The following is a 26,971-nucleotide window of genomic DNA, read 5'->3' as shown; positions in this document are numbered from 1 at the left end:
ATGGCTTTTCAAAGGTAAGTTGCTGGCCCCAATTCATCTTCCAATGTAAATAGCCGGCTAAACGCTTCTCAAAACTTTCGCAATACAGTGTCACGTTCACAAGAGAAACTTTCTCAGAAGGACTCAAGCCTTTTACACAATTATACATAATATTTATTCGCTGTAAGAAGAAAAGTAATCGAAGAAATATATACACACGACAATACAAAATTGCTCCCAATCTCAATTAAAGAGGTGTATCTGTTTAGATCTTACTGTAAATGCTTCATTGCATATGACGTCATAGAGAGAAACCACGTGAGAACAAGTGAGGAAGTATTGACCTCGCTACTGGCGCTCTCTAACGCTATTTATGAATTGTTATTGCTTGCATTCCGCTCTGTTGTTGTGTGAGGATGCTATGGTTCAAGTGAGTGAGTGAGTGTGTGACAAATCGTAACCGGTGTGATGCGTTGTGTAAGTGTTGGTTTGTTGGTCCTGCTGATCACAGCGGCGACTGCCCAGGTAGAAGAGTTGGTGGAAGTGGTGCATATCATAAAACTCGGCCGGGAAATCATTACGGAGATTCTGAAAACATGGCAACTGCTGGATGGAACAGGAGTGGAACTACCATCGGTACGGGACAAAGAAAAGATTGTTCTCCAGAAGGTTGACCTTTTGACTAAAAAGGTAGACGATGTTGCTGATACCTCCTACCTTACATTGTTCACCGTACAACGTATGATGAACAACCTACCAAAGCTAATACTCTGGCGCTTGAAAATGAACACGCTCTCGGATTATCTTCAGTATATTTTTGATATGGATGCTACTATGGCTTCGTATACTAAACACAGAGATGAGTTAGAGCGGCACACTTTGGAAGATTTTGCACAATCCGTCACCTCTCATGAAGCTCGATCTGTGCGAGGCTCATTGCAGAAGTTACATTCTATGGTAGTTCCAAAGAACGGAGTTGAGAAAGGTCTCTTTACTCAGCTTGTAATCACTTTTCAGGTGAGCATTTCTTTTGCATGAAAGCACATTCCTAGAGATAAATGCTTACGTCATTTCCCGATTTCACATTATTAAAGCTTCTTTTTAACGCATCACCATTTCCGCATACCCTCTTAAACGTAAGTTGGCCACAACACGACTTTCCTTCATGTGACAAATCTTAATGATATGATATGATTTACGCATATAGACATCTTCCTTTATGTGAAAGAAGGTTTACTTCATTTCTGAATTGTTAAACACACACACAATATAAATGAATTTAAAAAAAGCCTTCCAAGATGAGTAATCACAACATTTATTAATTACTTCTGCAATGGTATCTACGATAACGCCCCAACCTATCACACGAATCATTTACAGGAAACGATTTCTGTTGCTGACTAATGCCAGCCAAAAGATGAATAGCTCTTTGTTATTTATTTTTATAATAATTGGAGAGTTTATATACCAAATTGAATGAGCTTTTTTAATTATACCTACAAAGTTTTATTTATGTACTTATTTTCAGTTTATTACGAAGTTAATAACACAGAATGTACGTTGGTATCTATTGCACAAAACGCAAGTTTATTGGCCACTGTTATTCTGAAGACAAATATGGGAATGTGTTTACAATACACTTTTTAAAATATGGTTTTCGTTACGGCTAAGCAATTGATTTGGGTAATGAAGAATATTATACATTAATTTCTATGTATTTACGAAAATAATTGGGGGCAACTACTAAAATCGTAAAATTACTTATACTGAAGTACATACTTACAATACAGAAGATCTATCGAACTGAATGCGAAACTTGTTACTCTAAAAGAAAGTATACGCATCAACGAAAAATGTTTTAATTTGAATACATTTCATTTCAGTGTTCTATAACTCAATCTTGATTACCTTGTGCTTGAATTGTTTACAAATATTTATTAAATTGGTCGAGTGCATCTTTTACGATTTGATTCAACTTCTCAATTTAACATTTCAACATATTTAGGCTATGTTAAAGAAATAGCATGTACTATTGAGAAGCTTTATATCGTAAGCACATTCGCAAAGACTTCATTATACACGGGAAAATCCCGCCCGGTTGATTACACACAAGTATATTTTGAACGTTGCGACGCTCAAGGTCACACCATATTCAATTCTATACGGATGCGTGTGGGAAGAATATCAAAAATATTGATCTAATGCACAATAACACATTGTGACAAACAGAACCAAGTTTACAAAAAGTACTTTTCTTTTTAACTCCGTTTATTTGCTGCTTAACTGCGACGTATATTGTACTGAACGAAATGACAAGCAAATGAAAACTACGGAAATTATTTTCGTACTTGATTTAGGATTATGATATGAAACAAAACTATTCCGGATGTTCTGCCACTCTGAGTTTTCGGGTTCGAGTAATGCTGCCAGCCACGTTTCTTTCTTTCTTTCTTTCTTTTTTTTTTTTTAATTCCACGGTTATGGACAGTAGGCTAAAGGAAACACGATTAATCAAAGCGAATGATCATCAAAAATAGTGGAATGAGAATGTGGAAGGAAACTGAAGAGCTCGAGAAAATCCACAGACATGATATCCACCACAAACTCATGTACACTAGAGGTGAGCAATCTACCACTGAGCCACCATACTCCCCTCCCCTTCAACCTTTTCACAGTGAGTGTAATACAGTATTTTGTGAAAATGACTAGATTTACTACTTCCTTCTTGTCGAAAACATATAATAATAATAATAATAATAATAATAATAATAATAATAATAATAATAATAATACAGAAAAAGAGATTATTAAAAAAGAAAGTAAGAACGATTATTACAGAATTAAAATGTAAAACTCTGAGAGGAGGCACGGAAGTACTCGGAAGTACTCGGAGTCAAATACTCGAAGGATCGGCAAATTGCACACATTTCTCCTGTTATCTGCCCTGAACTTCTTACTTCTGAATTTACCAAAATAAGTACCGGTACTCAGGGTTGGCTGGTTTAAACCAAGGTGGTTTAAACCATGGTTTAAACCAAGGTTTAAACCAGCTGGTTTTTTCAAAAAAACCAACTGGTTTAAACCAAAAAACGAAAAATGTTCGTAAAAGTGTAAGTGTTTGTAAAATCTTGATGAACACACATTTGTGGGTTATCACGTTTCACTCCCGTATATTATTCGTATTATATTCAGACCTTAGTTCCCCATTCATTACTCAAAAAGATTATACTACGAAAGCAACTTTTTTTTAATATATAAGTTTATAAATGTTTGTTTTGTGATTTTTTGTAGTTATTATTGTTGTATAATTGCAATCAAAGAAAAATTCTAAAAATTGTTTCGTTTCAATGTTTACTATTGATAAAATACATCGAAATGCCGTACTTTGTGTGTGTGGGGGGGACTCATACAGACCCCACGAGAGGCATTTAGTGAAATGAGAAGTATCTTTGGTATATATTTATGTATAAATGAGTCTGAGCCAAAGTGGACTCAAATAATTCGTATATTTATACACTTTTCTTACTGATATGCAAATTAAGTCCTTGTATTTCTTTAATTTAGACCGATAAAAGTCGTTGTTAACTAACTTGAACTAAATTAGTTCTTCTGTACTCCGTAGTACTTTGAAATTGTCCATATGTAATTCTGTATAATGGTTTCACTTGTGCAACTGTTTATCTTATTGTCCTTGTGAAATGACTCTTGACAGTTACATTAAGAAACATGTAAAGATCAGTACAACATATTTTTATCAGGATTCCTTCGTGAGTGAGTCGGCAGACGTATCGCATTTGTGGCCAATTAGTTCTGGTTCCGAGTTCTAATGGAGGACAATTTCTCTCGGATGTAACTCGAGAAGCAGTTTTTATTCCGCTTTAAGCTTATGTGACCCCTTCCAGCATAACCCGGTTGTTGCATAATAACATCAAGGCGAAACAAACTTATTTCTGTCCATATATGATATGAATATATAGAGCAAATTATTGAAACCAAATAAACCTGGTTTAAACCAAAAAAACCTGGTTTAAACCAAAAAAACCTGGTTTAAACCAAAAAAACCGGTTTATTTGGTTTTTTTAATAAAAACCATGGTTTTTGCCAACCCTGCCGGTACTAGATGTTTTCGATTCGATTTCACAAAATATGTTTTCATTTATTTTATTTTTTTTTAACTGGTTAATTTCTTTACCAATTTTTGCATATTTTTCCATTGCATTACAATCTTGAAATGGTGAATACCCAAGATTAAAGCGCCTGTGTGTTATTTTAAGACACCTTCCCTCTCACAAAAGTACAAATTTGCTGCAAGTTAATGAGACTATGTAGAATACATACGCTGTATAAAGTGGGAAAATTACAATAACCGCAGAAATATCACCTGCCATTGAAGTCGCATGTTACACTAGTCGGAATTCCTACTTCCTAGAGATAAGGTCTCTATAATGACCTAAAACAGTCTTATTCCAACCAAATTAACTACAAAAATTATAACTGAATTCATGTTTATGTCAAGTAAGCACTATTCCAGTTCTAATCTATTTAGTAACTGTTAATTTCTACAAGCATGCCTTTTCAAAGTTTATTTTCAACGCTTAATTACAGGAGTTTTGTATCTGGTTGTTCCGTAATGGTACATTCCCGATATTCTTGCAACTATGGGCTCTCTTGAAATAAATCCAAGTCTACTTATATGAGGGGGGGGGGGTAAGTTTGCTAGTGGTATGTAGGTAGGCTACACGAACTATTTACCTGGTATATGTGTTAACGCACAATGTCTATTATCAAGATTAAAACACACACCTAAAAATGGTTTATTTATTACCATAGTCAAGATTTTTAGGTACACGTTTTTTTTTTCCTTTTAAAATAAAAATAAGGTCTCCAAAAGCTCGTGTTCAATGTTGCTTCCAGGCTTGAATAGAGAGAGTTAGTCCCTCTCCCCCCCCCCCTTTTTTTGCCTTTTATTCTCTTAGTCCTCCCTAACTCCTTTCTCCCTTAATTTTACAGTTACTTTTTAAATTTTTATTCCAAATTTCTTTGTCATTGTGCGAGATAATGCAATTGGTGCTTTTTCTAGATCCAAACGATCTAGGTGCAATTTTCAAAAACGCAGCAAATCTTCAACTGAAAAAAAAAAATCGTGATTTGCGGACAGAAATATTTGAATCTACGATTACAAATATGTGACGTGTGTCATTAAAAGTTTGGAATAGCAATGCTTAGAAAGATAACAGTAAGTTATCTACTTCTGTAAGGTAACAATTAAATGGTATCGAAATAAAAAAAGACCTTGAAACTAGTCTTCAGAAGATTCCCAATATTGTCAAATTCGTAACTACAGAGTTGTATAATAACAAGAAGTTTGCCCCACTGAACACTGTATAAGTTGGAGAGAGAAAGAAAGAAAAAAAAAAAAAAGCTTTAACATCTCCAAAGACGTTTTATCTTCAAATAGAAATACGTTTACATTTAACAACGTAAAACATACTTAATATTTTAAGACATCTTTTTCCTTCCTATGGTGACAAATATACGGTGTTGTCCATAAAACATATGCTATAAATATTATATTAATTTTTATTACATTGTTTCCAAAACTAGTTGCCAAATAGCTGAAGAAAAACAGCACCCTTCTGCTCTTTTTTTCGCATTATTTTAGAATATTTTTCCTTCTTTTTCTATGAAAACTCTCCTTCAAAATTCTAACCCTGTTTATTACTCGTACAACAAGGAATAATCTCTACACGAAAACTGTCTGCAGGTAAATTCAAATGATTACGTTAGGGAACTTCGATAACATGGCTGAAAGCGAAAGTAAAAAAGTCACGGATGATGACTCCGCAACAGGATATACACCGCTTCGAGCACGAAACAGATAATGAAGGGTATAAGAGAAAAAGTTTCGTGCGTCAGCTAAGAACTGCAGCTATTCATCCTCGACACACTAACTGAATGATACGTAATAAATGATAAAAATGAAATGACAAAGGCAACTTAGCTTTTAAAAAAATCCACACCAAACAGTGTCTATAGAGACATTATTTGAAGACTTTTGTTCTTACTTCTACGGGCCAGCGATTTAATCAGAATTATTACTATTACGACAGTTACGTATAACCCTACCAATGTCAACTCGTACGCTGATATTTTCGTTTTTTTCTTCTCTTTTCTTTCATGTTACACCACGTTCTTATTTCCTGTTAGCATGATGGATTTTTAAAGAACGATACCCGATGTTGAACCACCTGTTTCTCCTCTTTCAGCTTACAAATAATCTCAACTGTTAGTTTCCTGCTTTTCTGTACCTTCATTCCATTGTTTACAAATATACCGTCGCAAACTCATTCGAAAAGCGAAAACAATCATTTGTAAAATTATCATCTCTACCAGGCGCGCACCCCCCAGTAATTTTTGTTGGGAGGACTCCAATACTATAGGCCACTACGTCTATGTAGTATTGAACGGATATTATTCTGCACCCGAGAATACGATAAGATATTGTAAAACACTTGCATCTCTATTTTCAGAAAAAATGATACCACTGGAGTGTTTATGTAAGAGAAAGATTACAGATGAAATGTAAGATTATATTTTCGTGCTACATCAATCATTTCCCTTTAAACAAATATAGATTTATTTAGCAAGTGTACAAATGTTGGTTGAGTTATAGCACGGCCAACAAGAGATGGTCTCTGACGTTTCTTACCACATGCGGTGGCACATTGCAGTCCCTACTTTGATACCAGTTTACCAACCACGATCACTCTGTCTTATACCATTAATTAAACTGCCACTACAGTTGCACCGAAAAAAAACCTTGACACGCGAGTAGTGGCAATGTCACTGCGAGCTGTCAGAGACGTTCTCTTACTGGATGCACTATAGGAAGTTTTGGTGGGTTCGGACAGGGTGGAACCTCTGTAGGTGCACCCCTTATCTGTAGGACATCAAATTCACCATCTATAGCAACGACATTACACTTCCCATCACCATGATTTGTTTTTAACTGCTTTTCTTACTATTAGATGGAGAACAGTGGCTCAGTGGTACTCACTTATGGTGTGAGAAGTCCCTGGTTTGATCCCTGGCCACACGAGTTTGTGCTACACATCGTGTTCGTAATTTTTCTCGAGTTCTCCGGTTTCCTCCCACATTTTTATTGGCTAATTATTTTATATTACTCACTTTCATAAATCATCCGTCTCCTTTAACGGTATACCTGTCGGAAATGAAACTACAAATTTCATTTTATTTTTACCTTACTTTTAGAGTGCTAAGATTCTGATCGGCGTCCTGTGTGGGAACACTGTTCGCACGGGTTAACAAGCTAGTAGAACGAGGTTATGATCACTAGTGAGCGCTCTTCTCTATGGTTTAAAGAAGAATAGGGATCATCGGAAATCAAAAAGATTATATGAAGGTATAGATTGAGACTAGGGATACCACGTACAAAGAAACATTACTGGAAGAGTATTTACTTTGATACATTCTTTCGACACAGACACTATGTGAGATGAAACCTATAGCTTACCGTAAGATCCGAAGCCCATGAGCTACCGGGAATAGGACCTAGGTCTGCATCGAAAGCACATGTTGACCATATAGCCAGTACTCTACGTCAATAATTATTTCTCCAATACAAAGGTACTCTATTTTTTTATAGCATCAAAAACCTGATCCTTAATAGAGGCTACTGTAAGATTATGTAAGTCAGCGACAAAAGTTCTTTCCGTCTGGTAAAATTTATTTTGGGATTAACGGTGGTATGGCTGAAACGCACAGAAAATGACAATTTTAATTTACTGAAAACAGTACTCAAATTGTCCTTCCATCCTGAAGTTATCAGACAGTAAGAACTTTTGTCGCTGACTGTACAATACTACTTGTTATTAAATATCGAGATAATTTAATATACGTCAAATATCTACAAAGCATTAATCATTAAATAACTCTTTGGAACGGCAGCTCACAAAAAGCTGTAATATCTTGGGAAGATATGATCAACGCTTCGGCTTGCAGCGATATTATTTCTGGCGTTATACGCCGAAGTTCGATATCTCTTAACTCAACTCGGCTTCCCATTTGCTTCACGACGCCGGGCCAACACCGAAATATCTGCACCGTTCGGATATCTACACTCTGTAAAGAAAAAATAGCGACACCTCAATTCTCAAGCTAACTTACACAGAAAACCATAGTTGCAGCCCGTTAGAAGAGGAATAGAAGGAAATGAAGAGTCGGATAGTTCATTTGCGTTATCTGTAACACCTGTGGTGTACGACATCGCTTGCCAATTGTTTGTGTATCAGAAATATTTTCGCTAAATGGCACTGAGTACGTCTCATAAATTATTGTAGTGAGAATTCTGCATTGCATTTGTGACGTGTAGGCTGAAGTAAATAGCATTTTATGATTGTTCTTTGCTTTCTCATTGTTTGGACAGTATCAAGTGGCAAAATTATTGTTGTGTAGCGTTGTTTGTGTGTGATATTGTTGCTACATGTGGACTGTAAACAAATAAGATGTGTAAGAAATGTGACTTGTTGCCATGTGAACAAGACATAACTCCTGCTTTGCGCAGCTCAGGCACATCTCTAAGGAAATAGATGGAATACTGAAAATCCATCATTCTAGGGCAGGAAGAGTAATTCACAAGTGAAAACAGCATGACAAATCGTCCCTTCGTCAACAGTGTGAAAGAAAAAAAAAGCATCACTCAGAGCAGATTGCTAAATTAAATCAATATCACTGCTGATTTAAGGAGTGATTTTCCGAAAAATCGCTTCTGAACCTTGACATGATCTTGGAACTGCAGTTACTCGTATAACTGTATTGTCTTGACTGTATGAAGAGGATATTACAAAGACGAAACCGCGTAGAAAGTCGAAACTGACAAAACACAAAGAACTTCAACATGTAGTTTTGTGAGTCGATATGCAACTTGGACTTATGACAACTGCAAGCACGTCGTTTTTTTCGTTCTAAAGAAGCTTAGAATAGTGGGAAACAATAGTCGTGTGAAGTTGTGGATACGAACAAGCAAGGAACTTGAGAAGGATTTTGTTTAAGAGATGCAAATATTCAGTTACTGAGTAATAGTATGGGCTTGGTTCACCGTTAAAGACGTCAGAACGACGGATATATGTGAAGGATCGTTTGATGCACGAAAATATCTTCAATATCTGGTATGTAAAGTTCTTACAACAGCTAAAGATGACTTTTCTGAAGAAAATTTGGACTATTTCCTTTTCCAGGACGATAATGCTTCATGTCAACGAGCGAAAATCGTCAATACGTGGTTCAAGAATATGACTATTTAGAGACTCATGTGGCCTATAAACTCACCTGACATGAATCCAGTTGAAAATTTGTGGATCAATATGAGCAGAAGATTCAATAGACAACTATTGATTCAATAGACACAGAAAATCCGGGTGTTATTCCGTGAAATCGAGGTTACATTTTGCAATAGCCTTGTTATCAAAGGGCTCCGATGATTTGCTGCACTGCAGAAAGCAAATGGTGCACATACAAAATACTAGTTTGATGTATGGTACTTCCCGATGTTTGCACACAATATGTCTTACCCTTAAGAAATTTCATTTCTTGTTTTCTGCTATTGTTGTTGATCTTTTTCAGTTTTATGTATAACTTTTCCTATAAACGATTTTGCTCAAAATACACACAGCTACTTATATATGCATATAAATTCATTAAATGCATGTCAAAAGCCTGAAACTCTGGAGCAAGTATTAAAAATGAACTGCTCATTAGGAATATGCATTGTAATATTATCAGGAATTCATGTAAAAAATCATATTGATTAAAGTATGCTGCGAAAGCCATATCCGAGCAAGTGTCGCTATTTTTTCTTTACAGAGTGTAGCCCCATGTCGCTAGATGGGTTAATTTGTAGCTTTAACATTCCATTCAGCATCAAGGTTATATAAGACGTAGACCAAAATTCAGAGTGGGGTCCAAACCACATGAGATCCACCACGAACCGAACTCAGGTCTATTTCAGATTGTGTGTTAACCAGGTAGCCACAACGGAGATCACGAAGAATTATTGTTAACTAACAAAGCTATACGTTGCAACATATTTGACTTGTATAGGCTAGTAAATATTTATCGTCGCTGTATGTTAAACCAATATGGACAAATTGCTAATAGTTACAGTATATTGAATAACTCAAATGAAAAATCTTATCGTGTATCCTGGAAGGATATACAATATATCAACTTTCAAATAGTGAAAAGCCTATAAACTTTGTAACGTATTTTTTCAAGCAGCCCTGTTCATCACAACTTGAGAAGTAAAGATCTTATTAACTTTTTTCTCCCAGAAGGATTCCAGAGGAAGGGAGAAACCTCCCAATATCGCACCGTTTAACACCCAGTACAAGTTATTGATAAAAATGTCAGCGAACATTGAAATCGTCTGAAAGGATTTTCAATTCTTTGGATCCTAGACAAAAATTTCATTTGAGTTATTCAATATACAGAAGGTTAGATCATTTTGTGCTCACGCTATCTATTTTGATTCTAGTTTTCACTGTTCTTCCTTCAGTTTCGCACTACTGTCTTTCAATGCAAACAAGACAGTAGTACTGGGATTATTTTCTTTTCAACCCTCGACTTCAGACTACCGAGTGGTTTGGTGAGTATTTGAGGGGTGTGATTTTTGATTCGATTTCCGCCCAGGGTCGTCTCCAATGGTCAAATAGGAGCTTCCAGCTATATGGGTAGCGTACGCGTCTTCGGAGCCGGGAGATACTACCTAAATAAAACTGTTCCCACCCCTCTTAAACGTATTTACATTGGAATCACCCTTATAAAAACGAAACAAGACGAAATCCTGAATCTAGCAGTACATTTTAATGGAACTCTACAGATACAGCTTCAGTAAATCTAAACAGAAATGTAATTCTTACACACCTACAAGGAAAGGCACATTTAATACAAGAAAATAATACTTGGATGTAATTACCACAAGAATTAAATTTATGCAGTAGCATGAATTCTGTCACGCCTCTATATACACGAGTATTTCACCATCATATCATTAAGATTACGAAATAACAATTTTTATTGTGCATCTCCCCCCCCCCCTCCTATATCAATTTCTACGTTACAAATAATTTCAGCTTTCACTGCTGTGCGCTTTCCTTACAAATATCGACAAATAAAATCCTCGTCGTCGTCAGGTTTCATTATTTTCTTCGCGTATTTTCTTACAATGTGATCAAAATATTGTGTCCAAATCAAAAACTACTGTTACACTTTATTTACGCGAGGAACTGAAGAAAAATATTAATATGAAAACAAATTAGATGACAAAAATCCTCAAGTGGGTAATAAAGGAACCAGTAAAAGTACGAAGCTTTCTCTACGAAGAGAAAATAGTATACGATATGCACAACACTGGGGATTAATGTGAACATGCAAAGCAGAAATTCTATATAAAGAAAGGATATTAGCATCAGTAATCTAATATCAAATAATGTACCGATAGCAACAAGATTTGAGTTGGATTGAACTTTAGCGTCCGTTTCAACATCGAGGCTGTATGAGATGTGAACTACAGCTTAAGGTGGTATCCTAACCATCTCAATACCTTCAGGCTTTCTTACCGGAATTCAACTCAAGACCTTGTGCACCAAAAGCGCACCCACGAGTCACTAGACAGCTGAAGGGTGATAGAAAGGCAGACTCAATAAGAGTATTAAGGATAAGGAAAATAAATACACCGGAAATCAAACATTGGAGGCATTTGAAATGTTACCTTGGAGAATAATACTGTGCATATCATCAACACTAAAGATAATTGCATTTGACTGATAGGGGTTTAGCCAAGAAAGGACTGGCCCGCCAGGCAAATACTCGGTGCATAGAGATGCACACGAGACGAGTCGAGACAGAATTCTCCTGGCAAAATTCGAGTCGAGACGTCACTTTTACAGCACATTTTCGAGACGAGACAGCCTCAAATCTTGTCTCGTGCGCATCTCTATCGGTATATCTTCAACGAAAATAACACATTTTCCTGAAATATTTACATTATTCTTCTGGAATAATACACAAAATCTTTGATGTTTTTTTCGTGTGAATCTTTGATGGCAACAGCTTTCGAAATGAAATGAAAATGAAATAGTTTAACGTAACACGATTAGGGCCTTTCAGCTAAGGGAGACAATGATTTAAAGCAAGTGAATGATAAAATTAGTGGAGTGAAAAGTGGGAGGAAACGGGAGTTTCCCGAGAAAATCCCCGGGTACGATGTTGTCCACCACATACTTGGCCGGGGATCGAACCAGGGACCCTAACACCTGAGGTAAGCCCTGGACCACTGAGCCACTCTGCCCCCTTGTAATAACTTTTCAAGGCAGGTGTAGGGCTGACTAAGCTGAAGTTTCAGCCATATTGGCAGAGCACAGCGGCTGCTTTCTGTAACCAAACTAACACTGTTGTTGTTCAAAATTGTTATAGTTAATATTGTTTTCTTTTTTTATTTAACATGAGATTCTACAGCAAAAGACATATATAATGACATAATATCCCAACTCTTCGACCAACTGGTATGGCGCCCTCTCAAGATCTGTACCATTTCCCTTTTCATGGCTTTCTCCCAATATTTTTACCAATCCTCTTTTCATGGAGGAAGAGTCCATCCTTGGTTTAACGACCCGTTTTAGCGTCGTAGCTATGTGAAACAGGATTATGAACCATTGATTGAATTTGTATCTGATGGAATGTTGACCACCAGATGAGATCTACATTTTAAAATTCGGGACGGGACATTAAAATTCTCGTCTCGAAGACTACGAAATTTCACGAGTCTCATGAGTAGAGACCGCATGTTAGGCAAAATGCCTATTCTTCAATATTAAAGATATGATCAAAAATAACGTTTTAAAGTTTATATAAGGGGTTATGGTTTCGATTTAAGCCTATTTTATTTTGCCTATTTCGACCTTTACTGCCCAAATAATTGCTTTAGTGCCTAATGTTGCCTATTCTATGCATTTTCTTCAAAATAAGCCTTCATTGGGAAAATATATAACACAAATAATACATACATATATACGTATATTAGGTATTTGTAAACACAAGCAGGTGGTACATTACAATATATACACAGGGTGAACTTCAAAGATGTGCACATACTTCCGAGGTGATTAATGATATCAAAAGAAGACAAAAAGTTCTCTTGTAGTTTGTCGAATTCCGTGTCATGTGCGAGTGATAATGATGCCAACTTGGAATCGAAAATCGAATATTGACAATTGGACTGCAACAGATAGATGTGCACATACGTTCGGAGGTGATTCGTGACATGAAAAAAATCCTGTTGAATGTGGAATTCCGCGTCGTGTACGATTGACAGGGGTGCCAACTTAGAATCGAAAATCGAATCCTGGCAATTGGAACGGAACAGATAGATGAACACATACGTTGGGAGGTGATTCGTGACATGAAAAGAAGACAAAAAGTCCTCTTGAATTTACGAATCACCTCCCAAAGTATGTACACACTTTTATATCTCGCTCCAATTGTCAGGATTCGATTTTCGATTCCAAGTTGGCCCCCCTGTCACTCGTATACGACGCGAAATTCCACAACACGCAAGAGGACTTTTTGTATTCTTTTGATGTCACGAATCACTTCCCGAAGTATGTGCACATCTTCCAGGTTCACCCAGTATATATGGAATGCATAGCAAGCTTCGTTTTTATATATGCAATAAAAGAAGATATTGACAAAGAAGTATGTTTCTATATTCTTTGAGCATTATTTATGACTTGAATCTATTTTTTAATTGTATTGAGTATTTAACTTCATTATTTCGAGCTATATTTTAGTGCCTATTTTTAAATTTTTAGTGCCTATTTGCCTGCCTATTTTCTAGGTTTTTAGTGCCTAAACATCCGGTCTCTACTCATGAGCAACACTAATTCACCCAGTCTTAGATCTCAAACAGTTTTACCGATACATGACTGATTCATAGTATAACATTTATAAACTGACTGACTGTACGAAGACAATGACGATCCAATAATAAAAAAGATTTGAATGTTGTTATACCACACCCTTTGTGGACCTCTCGTGCCGAGGAAGAGAAAAAATGAGGGCTTGAATTCTGTATATTTACAAAACGAGACAAGAAAGAATTCTTCGAGAATCAACACATCTATAAAATTTACGAAACTGAGACCAGAAAGTCTTATTTCTTGCTGTGTCGTCTCTTGGACAACATTAGTCTGACGCAAGACCATCACTGAGGTTTCAACCCATACCTCGCGAAGAAAGCGCATACATTAGCCATCTGGACACGAAGGGACGGAGAGAAAGGATAAGTAAGTAATACATTAAAAGGAGGCGTTTGCACAAATCAATGGATTTTAACCACCACAGAGGAAATAATCAGACATCCGAATCCGTAAGCCCGAATTCCGAGCTAGTCAGAACAAACAAAATAAAGAAACAAATTACATCATAAGTTTTATGTCCTATGGTTATACCACGGTAATGATGAGAATGAATGAAGAAAGTTGAAGGAAACCAGATAACTCGAGAAAACGCACGTACACGGTGTATGCACGGCGGCTTTATAGGCATTCGGAATCCCCAGCATTTAATACATTTTGCCATTACGATTAAAGCAAAACGCCTGCAATGTCCGTCAACCAGCTATACGTAGCTCTCCTACTGGTTGCCTAACACAAAGATATCAACCTTACAAGGCGCACACTGAAATTCTAGTATTAAATTCCCTGAATTTCCGTAACAAATAAATTAATCTTTCCTTGACCCACAAACACTATAAGAATTTGAAATTTTATAATGCCCTCTACCATCCCTATAGCAATCCAAACTCTCTTAACTTTCTAATACAGTTTTAACTTATTTTCTTACTGTAAATACTTACTATGAGTGAACACATTCATAAACATAAACAGGTAAACATATCATTCGGCCCATTATTTTTATTACCTACAACCTATCTTATTTATTACTTCTTAATCATTTGAAATTTGTTCTTTAAAAACTTTCGATGTTCCTGAAGCATTTTTATTAAAAAAAAAAAACTTTTTATTTTTTCAGTTTTTTTCTAAAATTATCTCCTTTAATCTTTTTTTAAAAAATCTATCTTGATTCTTCAAAGTTTCCTTCGTATCTTTTGTGGGTAGCTAAAAATAAATTCCCTGACTCTCCCTGATTTTCAAGGTCTGTGTAAACCTTGTCTTAGCAACGTTCTGGCGACAATGTTAATATTATGGACTCAAAACAACTTTAAGCAGAAAAGTAGAGGCACGCTGTTCTGAAGATTTCGATAAGAATTGGTAAATCTACACAAAATTTGGAATCGAGTAGTGAAAATGGCACGTTTGTAGAGCTTGTGATTTCCGAGATCCCACTGTAGAGGAATTGACCATATCCATATTTTATATAATGGGGAAAATAATCTATTTTTGGTGTTGTAATTCACTATTATTGTTTTGTTAACAAATGTTTAGAAAATGTACTAAAAAAATATATTGTTTTGGTGGAGTAAAAGGAAGAAATGTGACTACGAATACCTATAAGAACTTTAGCTTTTAATCTTACGAAATGCTTTTAGTTTTAGTTCCGTTTCTTTACTTTAACACTGCCCCGAAATTCCTTTTTAGTACCCTCCAAAAATCCTTTTTAGTATATTTTTCTAAATTTGTATTAGTAAAACCCACAAAAGATTACTTTCTCCTTTTAAATCCAGTTTATAAAAGGGGTTTTCTTTACGTTTTTATGTAATAATGCTAAAAACAGAAGATCTTTACCATTTTATTAGCATTTTTACTACTTTTCTTGAATTATTGTCCACGTAAAGAAAAATATTCAAACTATATCACGAAGTTAGTCGATTAACTGCTAATTGCTGAACGGTAACAATCATCTCGAAAATAAGAGATAGTAATACATCATTGAAATTGTACGGAGGAAATGCGTACTCACCGGAAATGAACATGGTGTCCTCTGCAATTAGAAACATGATATAATGACATCGGTACTACAAGTACCAGGCGCAAAACGTCAATGTGCGAAATTGTTTGTTATTAATACCAGTCACGAACTCACATTTCACCTGTGCCGTGTGCACTTACGCAAAGCTTATGGAATTTCTGCAAGGTCACTTTTCTTTATGACACATTCTGCAACTATGTGTTAACTTAATACAACTATTCTGATATTCTAAAGATAAACAACCAACTTGCAGGATATCTAAATTTACAGGAATCTATCGTAAACAAAAATGTTAATCTATTGAACGAGACACTCCTTATGTTTATATATATATCAGATGTTTTGTATCCTCACACGAGATTGAATCCCAACCATCCATACAGAAAGTACTTGGCCCAAGCCAATTGGCTATGAAAAACACTTGAACAACAATTACAAACAATGATGATTTCAGATTTCGTCCGAAGAGTGAAAGAAGCCCTGCAAAAATACAAGTACTGGTAACTAGAGTTGAGCACGATCACATAAATGCTTTGCAGGAGAAGTGATTTCCTCCGGGATATCGATTCCAATTATCACTGATTACACGTGACTATTCGCCATTCCTTCTGATATTTATTTATTTGAGATGAATCGAAATTTTTCAATTTTACGTCCCACGATTATGTCATGTAGGCTCAAGGAGAGAGTGATGATGACAATGAATGAATTAATGGAATCAAGAAAATGGTATGAAACGGGAAAACCCGGGGAAAGCATACGCACACGGTGTTCGTATACCACAGCTTAACGTGGCATCTGGAACACATGAGCTCCCGTCGGAAATCAAACCCGGATCTTGAGCACCGAAGATGTTTACACTAACCATATACTGTAGCATCGAGGGAACACCTCTGATTGATTTTTATATCTTTTGCTAATGTATATGTTTCTGCACACTAGTTTTTTTTTGTAATGCATTTTAAAAATTATTAGTATGATTATTCAGTGATCCATAAAATAGGCCTTTCTTCTTTTGGAAACCGTGCTGTCACCCAAACTTTATTATCAGTTCTCAGTACCGAATTTACGTATAAACTAAACAAGCTACAGCTTAGGGCCCCACGCTTTTGGGGGCCCCAAAAATTAAAGGCAAAAATTGAATGCACTATTTAAAATATAAGGAAAACAATAAATAAAGTAAAATTACATATAGCAACAGTGCTTCGTTTGTGGAGGCCCTTATGACGTAAGTAATGAAGCCCCTTTTGCAAGCCTACCTGTTAAAATATTACTAGTTTCTTCATTTCTGTATATAGCGTCCTACGTTCATCTGGACACACAAAGGGCCCCATTATCTTCAATAGCTTGGGGCCCCACCAAACTTAAATCCAACTCTGTCAATTCACATTTCAGATATTCAATAAATAATACATAAAAACAAATAAATTATTTAAAATGCAACAAAGGAACATGGTGGCTAAGTGGTAGAATGTTCATCTCTGGCTCTGAGGGTCTTTGGTTCAATCCCTGGTCAAGTGAGTTCGTGGTGGACATCCTAATAACCTTGAATTTTCTGGGAGTTCTCCCGGTTTTTCTCGCTTTCTAATTTCACCAATTCTTTATCATCCGCCTCTTTCAGTCTAAACAGCGTAAGTGTGGGACATAAAGCTACAAATTTCATTTTTGTTTCATATAAATTGTTCAATTCGTTCGTAAGTTATTTAGAAAAGTGAACTTATGTTAACGACTGTACAAACACAACCGTTCATAAAAATAACCAATTTTATTATTTTGCAAGTTATTTAGTCTCTTTTAACTTTTTTGCTAGGGATGAAAAGTATTACCATTTACATTTAAAAAAAAGAAAGAAAGAAAAGCTTTCCTTTGCTTACGTAAAACCCTTTCAGTCAAAGAATGACGCATTTCCCACTTCCGTTCAACAACTGTCCGTGAATAGTTGTTCCTGATGAAGTCTTTGTGTTTGAAGCGAAATAATAATTAAAAACAATTCATTGTGAAACAAGTCAAGGTCTGTCTCCCACTTATTTTCACTCAAAGCCAATAATAGCAATTCGACTTCTCGATTGACTAATGTTTCTGAAATAAATACCACATATTATTTGCACTCATTACAGACCGGATGTTTGGGTTGCTGCACTTACAAAGAAATAGTATTGTGATGTTTCACCTATGACTTCTAGTACCTACATATGTAATCCAAACATTTTGACTGATATCTCATTCCTTTAAATCGGCATTTAAACTATTCCATCGTATTTAAAATATAATTTTTGCTATTTATTTATCCAGTATGTCTCAGACAGAAATACCGAAATCATTTTGGAAAGAGCACAGCGACAATAAAACATGGGAAAAGAATATTTGGTAGGAAGTTGGTCAAGCCTACAACACAACCAAGCAAATGACCCCATGTGTCACTATGGACTATATTTTGCATTTCTCCTGTACCTTCATAGAATTCGTTTGAACAATTCGAATGCCTCGTATGGACATTTTAGTAAACCACCCTACCCCGAAGCCTTTTCTTTCACTCTAGGTCGAACATCTAAAACCGTTCATACAAAAATCTAAATACCAAATTTCACGTCTCTAACTTTAAAGGATTCCGAGATTTGGACATCTTGTTATGCAATCTCTCCAGAAAAGAGTTGTATGAAAAAGTAATGGCATACTCACAGATAGAAAGCATCTAATCTTAAAAACCTTTTTGAAACATGATGTAATATACAGTAGTAATTCGACAATTTACGCTATTATATTGCTCTCTGCAATAGAAATACAATATGGCACATAACCTGAAATTATTTCATTATGTTCATAAGACTTATTAACTAATTATATGAATTCAAGTATGAAGACTTTCCGTTCCTAGGCATGATTCATTTCAGGAAGAGGTAATTAAGCATATATGACAAAGTGATCTTCTTGTGTCTCGTTTGCGTCAAAGAATGAGCCGTAACACACTGCCCAATTACTTTCTCTCTTTGTGTACTATCGTGTCTCTCTAACCCTGCAGTATTATCCCATCGATTTGAAAAGTAATTTAATACTAATAGTATATCACTATATATCTGTGGTGAATGGAACAATGCAGCATTTCTCAAATTGTGGTCTGCGGACCAGAAGTGGTCTTCGAAGTATGCCCTTGTAGTCCTCTTAGATCCGAACATTACTCAAAAAAGTGAACTGCGTATCGGGCATTATACTTGTGAATCTCAAACAGGTATAGATTATATAGCACTTAGTAAATATTATACAAATTCTTGTATCTTATATAGGAGTATTATTATAAAATATTCTTGATAGCCTTCAACTACTTTAAAAAAAAACTGATACAAAATAAAAGGAAAGTTTAACTAGTTTTAAAAGAATACTGCATAGGTATACCGGTACGTGTATGTTTAAAACAAATAAATAAATAAATTTGCTTTGGAAGAGGAAAGGGTAATTCGTAGGAGATTCTGACTAATAAAAGTGGCCCCTCACTTGAAAACCGTTTTAGAGACTGTTGGTTAAGTTAAACTGTTCCCTCGCCAACATCTTTGTTTGTCACACTTACGAATACCTATCATAAACCATGTATTCAAATAATTTTATGCTGTTTATAATAGATGTAAATTTAAGTCGAATCTAATCGGGCCTCAATTTGAGGCTGTACAATTGTGCATCCAAAGAAATATTCTTATCGGTAAGTACTAGTGATCGAGTTGCGATGGTATGGCCACTATGACATACCGCTAGTGAAATAAGATACCAAAAATCATACCAGCTATAAGTTTAAAAATATGCTCTACTGCTATATGAGTTGAGTTGATTTTTTGAGTTTAACGTCCCTTTCAGAAGCGAGGCTACATGAGACGGGGCCTACTGATTAACGTAGGAATCCGAACAACATAAGCTCCCGCCACGACTCGAACCCGGGTCTCCCACGCCAAAGGCGCGTACGTTAACCGCTTAACCACGGCGGAGCTCTGCTTTACTGCTACATACTGAAGTACATCGAAGAGGGACTATGGATATGAGTACAATCTATGGTTTTTATACTATGAATCGTGTAACACTAAAGCAGTGTTTGAGATCTGAGACTTGGGTGAACTACCATCTCGTGGGCAACACTATATCTATGCGAATGACTGCCTATCAAGATGCTATTTGATTTATTTTGGATCAAACCTATGAGCATAATAACACGAAGTCAAATCTTAAAACATTCTAATGTTAATTGTAATACACTTTTAATTACTAACGTTCTCCACTGGTCTACTGACTAGTGAGTGCAGTTCTGGTCCACGGGGTTCCCGGTTCGATTCGCACTAGGATAACACTGAACGCATTACAGCAGTTTGGATTTCAGCTTAAATTGTGAGCCCCTACCTCATATAGCCTCGGTATTGAACACGGACGCTAAACTTCACACACAGTTCGAATTTCTACGTTTATTTTCATTGTTAAATTTATTACACATTAACTTGTATATCATTATGTATTACTATTACTCTACAAATTGAACCAGACATTGTTTTTCTGGCCGTACGCCAGCCTATCTCATGTCAGTGTCCATGAGATAATCTAATATAACACTACGACCTCGGATTTTCAAATGAAGATGTCTATAAATGATTTATAAACATGTTTAATAGTAAATAACATAATCACTCATGAATAATTTCGTACGACAGCTAATAAGTGTGAAAACGTAACGTCTTAGTTTGTCACTATCACACGTTATATTTTTTATTTTTATTTTTTGAATAAATGATCAATAAAGAAAGTGATTATGTATGGATCTAGTTTGTCTTTTGCGAGTGAACTTTGCTTAATATTTCAACGCACTTTCGTAAATATCTCAATAATTTTCGCAAATAATTCTATTCTAGTAAATATGAATATGAATTCAAGAGTTCCAAAACGTTTATCACACAGCTACAGTTTTCAAGTTCAATAAATATTTTCAGTTTCTCATGGTTACTTCTACAACTTTCAATGCTGATATTGTATTGTTGTTTTACTACTTTAAGGCTAAAGTCTGTCGTAATTGTTAAGATTCGGCAAGAGAAACTACCTCAATCTCCTGAGCCAACCTCGCTACGCCAATGGTCTTGTTTCTACGTCAAGGAATTTATTTAAACGTAATCATATCATGAAGAGAAACTTCATTGAGCATTGAGAAAATTGTTTTTCCTGCTAATCTATTTCTTCCGTTTGATACTGGTAAGAGCGGTATCGTTTCTACTTATTTTATTCATGGTACATGTGTCAGAATAGGAGAACACTACATAATTTTCATTGGTTATCGAAGGGGGGAACTACGCATATCAACTTACGCAAAACAGAAAACACCGCCTTGTAAGATATTCAGCAAATTATAACGTGCGCCAAGGATTGCAAAAAGCGTAATAATCCTGAAGTTAATAATAACTACTTGTTCCCCCAAAGTTTTCGGCTCGTCTGCATTTTCTGCAAATCGCCTACACACTAGTGACATTTCTTAGCGTCAGGTAGGAAAAGCCAGCGCAGCCTGCAACAACTATTAACCTGACTGTATATTAGGAATAGTGGCGGATCTACCCGGGACTACACAAGTCCAAGGACAGAATCTTGCTAGACATACTGGAGTTCTTGGGATACATTTTGAAAACTCGAATCTGCACCTGAAGCAGAATTCACTGAATAAAACTGTTTAATCAATATTGAATGAACATCATTATGTATTTTTTCTAAATTTCATACCATACAAAGATAAACAAATGCCAATTTATGACGCTATATTATATATATATAGTGATATTCTACATAGAGAAGAAATTTGCAAACGAAGAGGTTGGTGAACCGGTTTGATCATCCCAATAGTATGTCAGAGACTCGCCCTGGCGAAAACAGGAAGGTTGAAGAATGCATGACTCATCCATTCATGTCAATGTTGAAAGTCCGGTATGGAAATCACGTCATGACGCCCTCCTAAATCTGTCTTCGAGAACCACACGCGGCGCGCGTCATAGTTGTCACACGAAGCGAAATGGAGCTAATGAACAGTTATTAATGGTATTGGCATTATTTACACAGGAAGTAAGCGTGTATTACGCTTCAATTTCGATATACTGTATTTAAAAAAAAAATGTTGCACAACTTTATGTAAAAACTAAGTTAATTTTCTCTCGTTCCATTGCGGTCTATTCTTCGGATCTCCCTCTTGCGCTCTACGCCATTCAAATTGAGTTCCTGTGAACATTTTGTATTTTGTGAACCTAAAAGTTGCCAACCATCAGCTATTACGATTTTGACCAGCGGTTCAAAAGAAACGTATGTTTATACAGAAATTATGTATCTTGTTCTTCCGTCAGAGTTCTCATTTATTTGCCGGGCACGAATCCTTTGATTGTTTCAGGTCACGATTTACGAATTTCCACGTTTCTATATATGCAAAATAGCAACTATTAAAAAGTAAAAGTAACTCCCTGGTCGCGATAAATGTACTCATCTAATATGAATGTACATGAATAATGCATCTATATATATGTGTGTAAGTAGAGAAGTTTTGCAAAATAAATTAATTTATCTTATAAAATATCCCCTACCAAATAGCCAGGCAAGGCAGAAAGAGAAATCCTGGAAACCTACAATTCTCAAGTTTTTTTTTTTTTTTTTTTTTTTTTTTTAACTAACTTTCCGCACTTAAAATTCACTGAATTTTCCAGGTTTTTTTCTAATAATAAATAATGCACTGTCAAACTACGGGAAGTGGATGAATTTGCTCTTTTAGTTTTATACCATTTCTCACACTCTTAGGGGTTGCTATGCAAAACTGTTTATGCGTAAGTTTCCTAAATATCCTGGAGAATTCATATATGTAATGGAATCTCCTCAGAAGTATGCTTTAAAGTTTAAATCCCTGAAGATCGAGGTTTTAAATACGAAAGTTTATTAGATTGCACCTCAGAGCTACGAATACTTGCCGAATTTCAACTCAAGTCAATAAATTACTGTATATAAACACTGCCACTTAGTCAGTGGCATTACCAATTTTAATACAGTATTCAGCATGCTAATAAGGACTAATCAGCAAGCAACGGGACGAAAAGGCACTTGCATCGTTATCTTTTTTCAGCTTTTCTTGGAGTTCGGAACACGAATCCGATCGTCATTTGTTATAAATCCACACCAAGTTTCCCAAAGAAGGAAAGTGCTTGGAACACATAAAGGAAGAACATCCACACCTCAATAAATTCGCTTGTACTGAACTCAAATATCTTGCAATATAGAATATGAATGTAGGCTTACTGGAGCCGATTCTGTTCACACATTTGCCATCACATGAAAAGCTCAAAGATCTGAACAGGCCTTTTCGTACTAGGGCCCCAGCCCAGGAGTCACTGCTTTCGCTAGTGCGAAATCGCTAGAGCTGAGCCTTGCTGAATCAGACCGATGCATGCCGAGTCGAACCGTGTTTGGCCCACATATGTATCTTCAATAATCTGTGCTGGAAGTGCCACCGCAATGCCATGTGAAATTTTGTCTTTATTCGATGCTCGAGAATTGATTTGTTGTTACTATGGCTACTTATTTTGTAGGGTGTTTTTCATTCATTATACGGATAAAGCGCGAACAGCAAAGTTGTTTGTTTGCAAAAGCACAATGGCATGTCAGTGGTATGATAATGAAGTGAAAGCTTTAATAAGAAATTGGGGGAGGCCAAAATTCAAGATATGCTGAATCATTGTGCCCGAAACCAGAAAATATTTAGTGTTATCTAGGACAGGTATTAGCAGGCACAAAATTTTGAGAAGACGCCAGCGTAATGCCAGGATAAAATACACAAGTTGTAGCAAGAATGGAAAGGAGTGAAATACCTCAATAGGAAATTCGTAAACAATAAACATTCCTCCAAAGTTTGTGAAGATGGATTGCAGTTTGGGAATTATTCTGCTCCCTGCTGGGTTTTTCTTTAAGTTGACAAACCAGTGGAAAAGGTATTATTTATAATATCCATCAATCCATGCTGAGTTGTTGTGGGCCAATGCGACCCGACCCTAGCCATGTCATTCAGTGCTAAAACACCAAACAGTACTCTCGGCGCCTGTATTTTCGGTGAAGTCACTTTCAATGGTTAAGATCCTTTCCCCCTTTCTTTCTTGGGTTTATTGCCCATTGTCCTCAAGAAGCATAACAATAGTAATTAGTAAAAGATGTTTTGACAGGTTTTCTAAAAATGAAGATTTCCAACTTAGGTATCCAACACACAAATGTGGATGCAACATCAGTAGCATAACAATAAAGACTCTTCAATTAACCAAAATTTCAATATACGCCGATTGCCAAATTATATAATGCATGCCTTACTGGAAAATGCGTGTCCTACAAAAATGAGGCCAAGTTAAATAGGTTTCGGTGCTCTGTATAAGTAATCGACATTCGTCAAAGGGAGAGCCAAATGATCATACGTGTATCCACTCCAATACGAGAATTGACATTCTCCCAGTTGGAAGTATGATCAAGTCATTGTTTGTAGTGATTCTGTAATCTAAAAATTATTTTTGCAATACAGTATTACCATGCCCCTCTAATTTCATATTAAGGTTACAAAGGAACCCACTACGAAAGTGAAACGGTATGTGCCACTACAATATATACTGAAACCATCAAAAAATGATACGTAAATAGAAAAGTTAGAGAAATTTTTTGCTGTTAAAATAATTCAAATATTTGTTATTCGAACAAGCATTCGAATAACGGAATATTAGGAGAATACATTATTCGAACAATTAATTAATCGAAATTTAGAGCACTAGAGGAAACCATAATGTTTATCATAAATATTCATTTTGATTACTATTGTATCTATTTATCTACAAACAAATTTCAGGAATAATATAACGTACACTCCCCTCCCTCCCCACTTAACACAGCTGTTATATTACGTTTAAAAATGATAAATTTGGAATGACTCTTTCTTACTTCAATCCATCAAGGAAGTTATTTTCAAATAATTTTATTCAGATTTATTCAAATAATTTTATTCAGAACGTAATGTTCTAAAACTAAACTCGTCTTGATCAATTTATTTATAGACATTCAATAACTTTCGGAAACATGTTTAAATGAAATTACTATTCTAATAATGAATTCAATTCTCAATATACAAGCTCATTAACTACAAAAGAACAAGCTTATCTTCCTAATGGTTAGAGTTCATACGGACTTCACATAATTAAGAAGCACATTGGCTGTGATAGAACCTTCAGTTCTGGTTTAAGAAGTCGCTGGTTCGAAGCCAGGCCTCATAAGTTTCTGGTGAATAACATTGTGTCCGTGTATTTTCTCGGGGTTACTCTGTTTCCATGCATATTCTCATTTCATCATTTATCCCATAACTATCCAAGTTCATTAATTATTTAGCCTACAGGGCATAATCGTCTGACAAAGAAATAATTCATAAATAAATCTTGCTTTATCGAACTTCCAAATAAATCCTGTGAGGACAATTTACCTCGAATTACTAAAAATCTACAACAACAACAAGAGCAGAACAGGAAGTAGTCGGCCAGGTCTTATATTTAAAAGTATAATTCCCTACAGTTGCCTAATGAAACAAGTACAATTCCCTACAATCGCCTAGTGAAACTCCCTACAGTCACCTAGTGAAACAAGTACAATTCCCTACAGTCGCCTAGTGAAACAAGTACAATTCCCTACAATCGCCTAGTGAAACTCCCTACAGTTGCCTAGTGAAACAAGTACAATTCCCTACAGTCGCCTAGAGAAAAAACTATCAGGATGGCCAGCCGCCGGATTCGAATCCGGGTCCTACTTATTGCGAAGCAAGAACAATACCCATTAGCTCACGCAGATTGAGTTTCATTTCACTTCAAATAATAATAGTAAGAATATTATTACTTTACACAAAGATAGTTTCTCTATCATGTAGCGAACCTAAAACTTGTGTGATGAAGAAGAGGAAACAGCTGTGAATTCCCAGTATGATTCATTTCACGACATACTTCTTGATAACATCGTTCTCCACACGGATACACGAAAAACGTCACGCACTTCTGAGAAAAACGACAATAACAAAAGGAAAAGTCAGTTTTGTTTCTCATTTACATCGTTCGTTACTTATTAACAACATAAAAAAAATGGATTTCGTAACTAGAAGTATACTAATAATATATTCCAATTCAATATTTTGTTTCTTTTATGTCAATTTTATGTTATATGAATATGAAACTGACGGCTACCATGTGTGGTAGAAATAGAATTCTACGCTTTCGTGAAACGAGAGACTACGTGCCGTATCTCTGAATCAAATATAAAAGCGTATCTTTAGTTCTGAGAAGCAAGGTAACAAGTTTCTCTGGAATACATTTGCGAGTATCTCACAGCAGACAATACATATAAACGTGTCAAATGACCTAGTTTTTAGGTTAAGCTCACTGTATAATTTCAAGTTTCTGGATTTAAAAAAAAAAAAAAAAAACTAATTTACTTCACTTAAAAATTATACAAGGTTAATTCCTTGAGATTCGTTTGAATGAGGAACAATGCTTTCTTTTCTTGCCTTTTCAGTTGTTCGTATGTTAATAGGAAAATATGCAATTTAGAGGAGACAGCGATCTAGAAAAATGCATTAATTAACAGTTTGGATACATCACAACTACGAATATGTGATATCCTTATTATGTAAACGTAAATAACAATGGCAGTCCCAAATGTAAATAAGATGTTCAAAAGGTATATCCCACAGAACTCCCTAGGTTCTAGGATGAATTTCGTCTTTGTTTTACGGTTAGTCTGAAAATTCCGAAAACGCCGTGAATGTTTCTTCAGATGATCATTGATTCTTACTTAACGGGGGAAAAAACTTTTAAAATTACCCAAAAATATAATACAAAATTCCAACAATATAATTTACTTCGGTTTAAATTTTCTTGCTGTGTTTAGCACAAATGTTTAGTCGTAATGTTGGACTAGGTGGATATTTTGCTGCTAA

At 35.6% G+C, this 26,971-nt stretch overlaps 2 protein-coding genes across 6 annotated transcripts in view; one reads left to right on the top strand and one right to left on the bottom strand.

The window, feature by feature from the left end:
• Positions 1 to 26,971, bottom strand: part of Ubr3 (Ubr3 ubiquitin ligase) — a 175,633-nt gene that overhangs the window by 76,785 nt on the left and 71,877 nt on the right. The window lies entirely within an intron of this gene.
• orion (chemokine-like protein orion) overlaps positions 374 to 26,971 on the top strand; it is a 36,767-nt gene continuing 10,169 nt past the window's right edge. Inside the window, exon 1 of the mRNA XM_081741422.1 lies at positions 374 to 996. Coding sequence (XP_081597548.1) covers positions 448 to 996 — 549 coding nt within the window. The 5' untranslated portion in view covers positions 374 to 447. The remainder of the gene's footprint in view (positions 997 to 26,971) is intronic.

This window comes from Thermobia domestica, chromosome 15 (assembly GCF_964235325.1).
Source record: "Thermobia domestica chromosome 15, izTheDome1.hap1.1, whole genome shotgun sequence".
Taxonomy (NCBI): domain Eukaryota; kingdom Metazoa; phylum Arthropoda; class Insecta; order Zygentoma; family Lepismatidae; genus Thermobia; species Thermobia domestica.
Note: the sequence above shows the minus strand (reverse complement) of the source record. Positions and strands in the feature narration are given on the sequence as shown.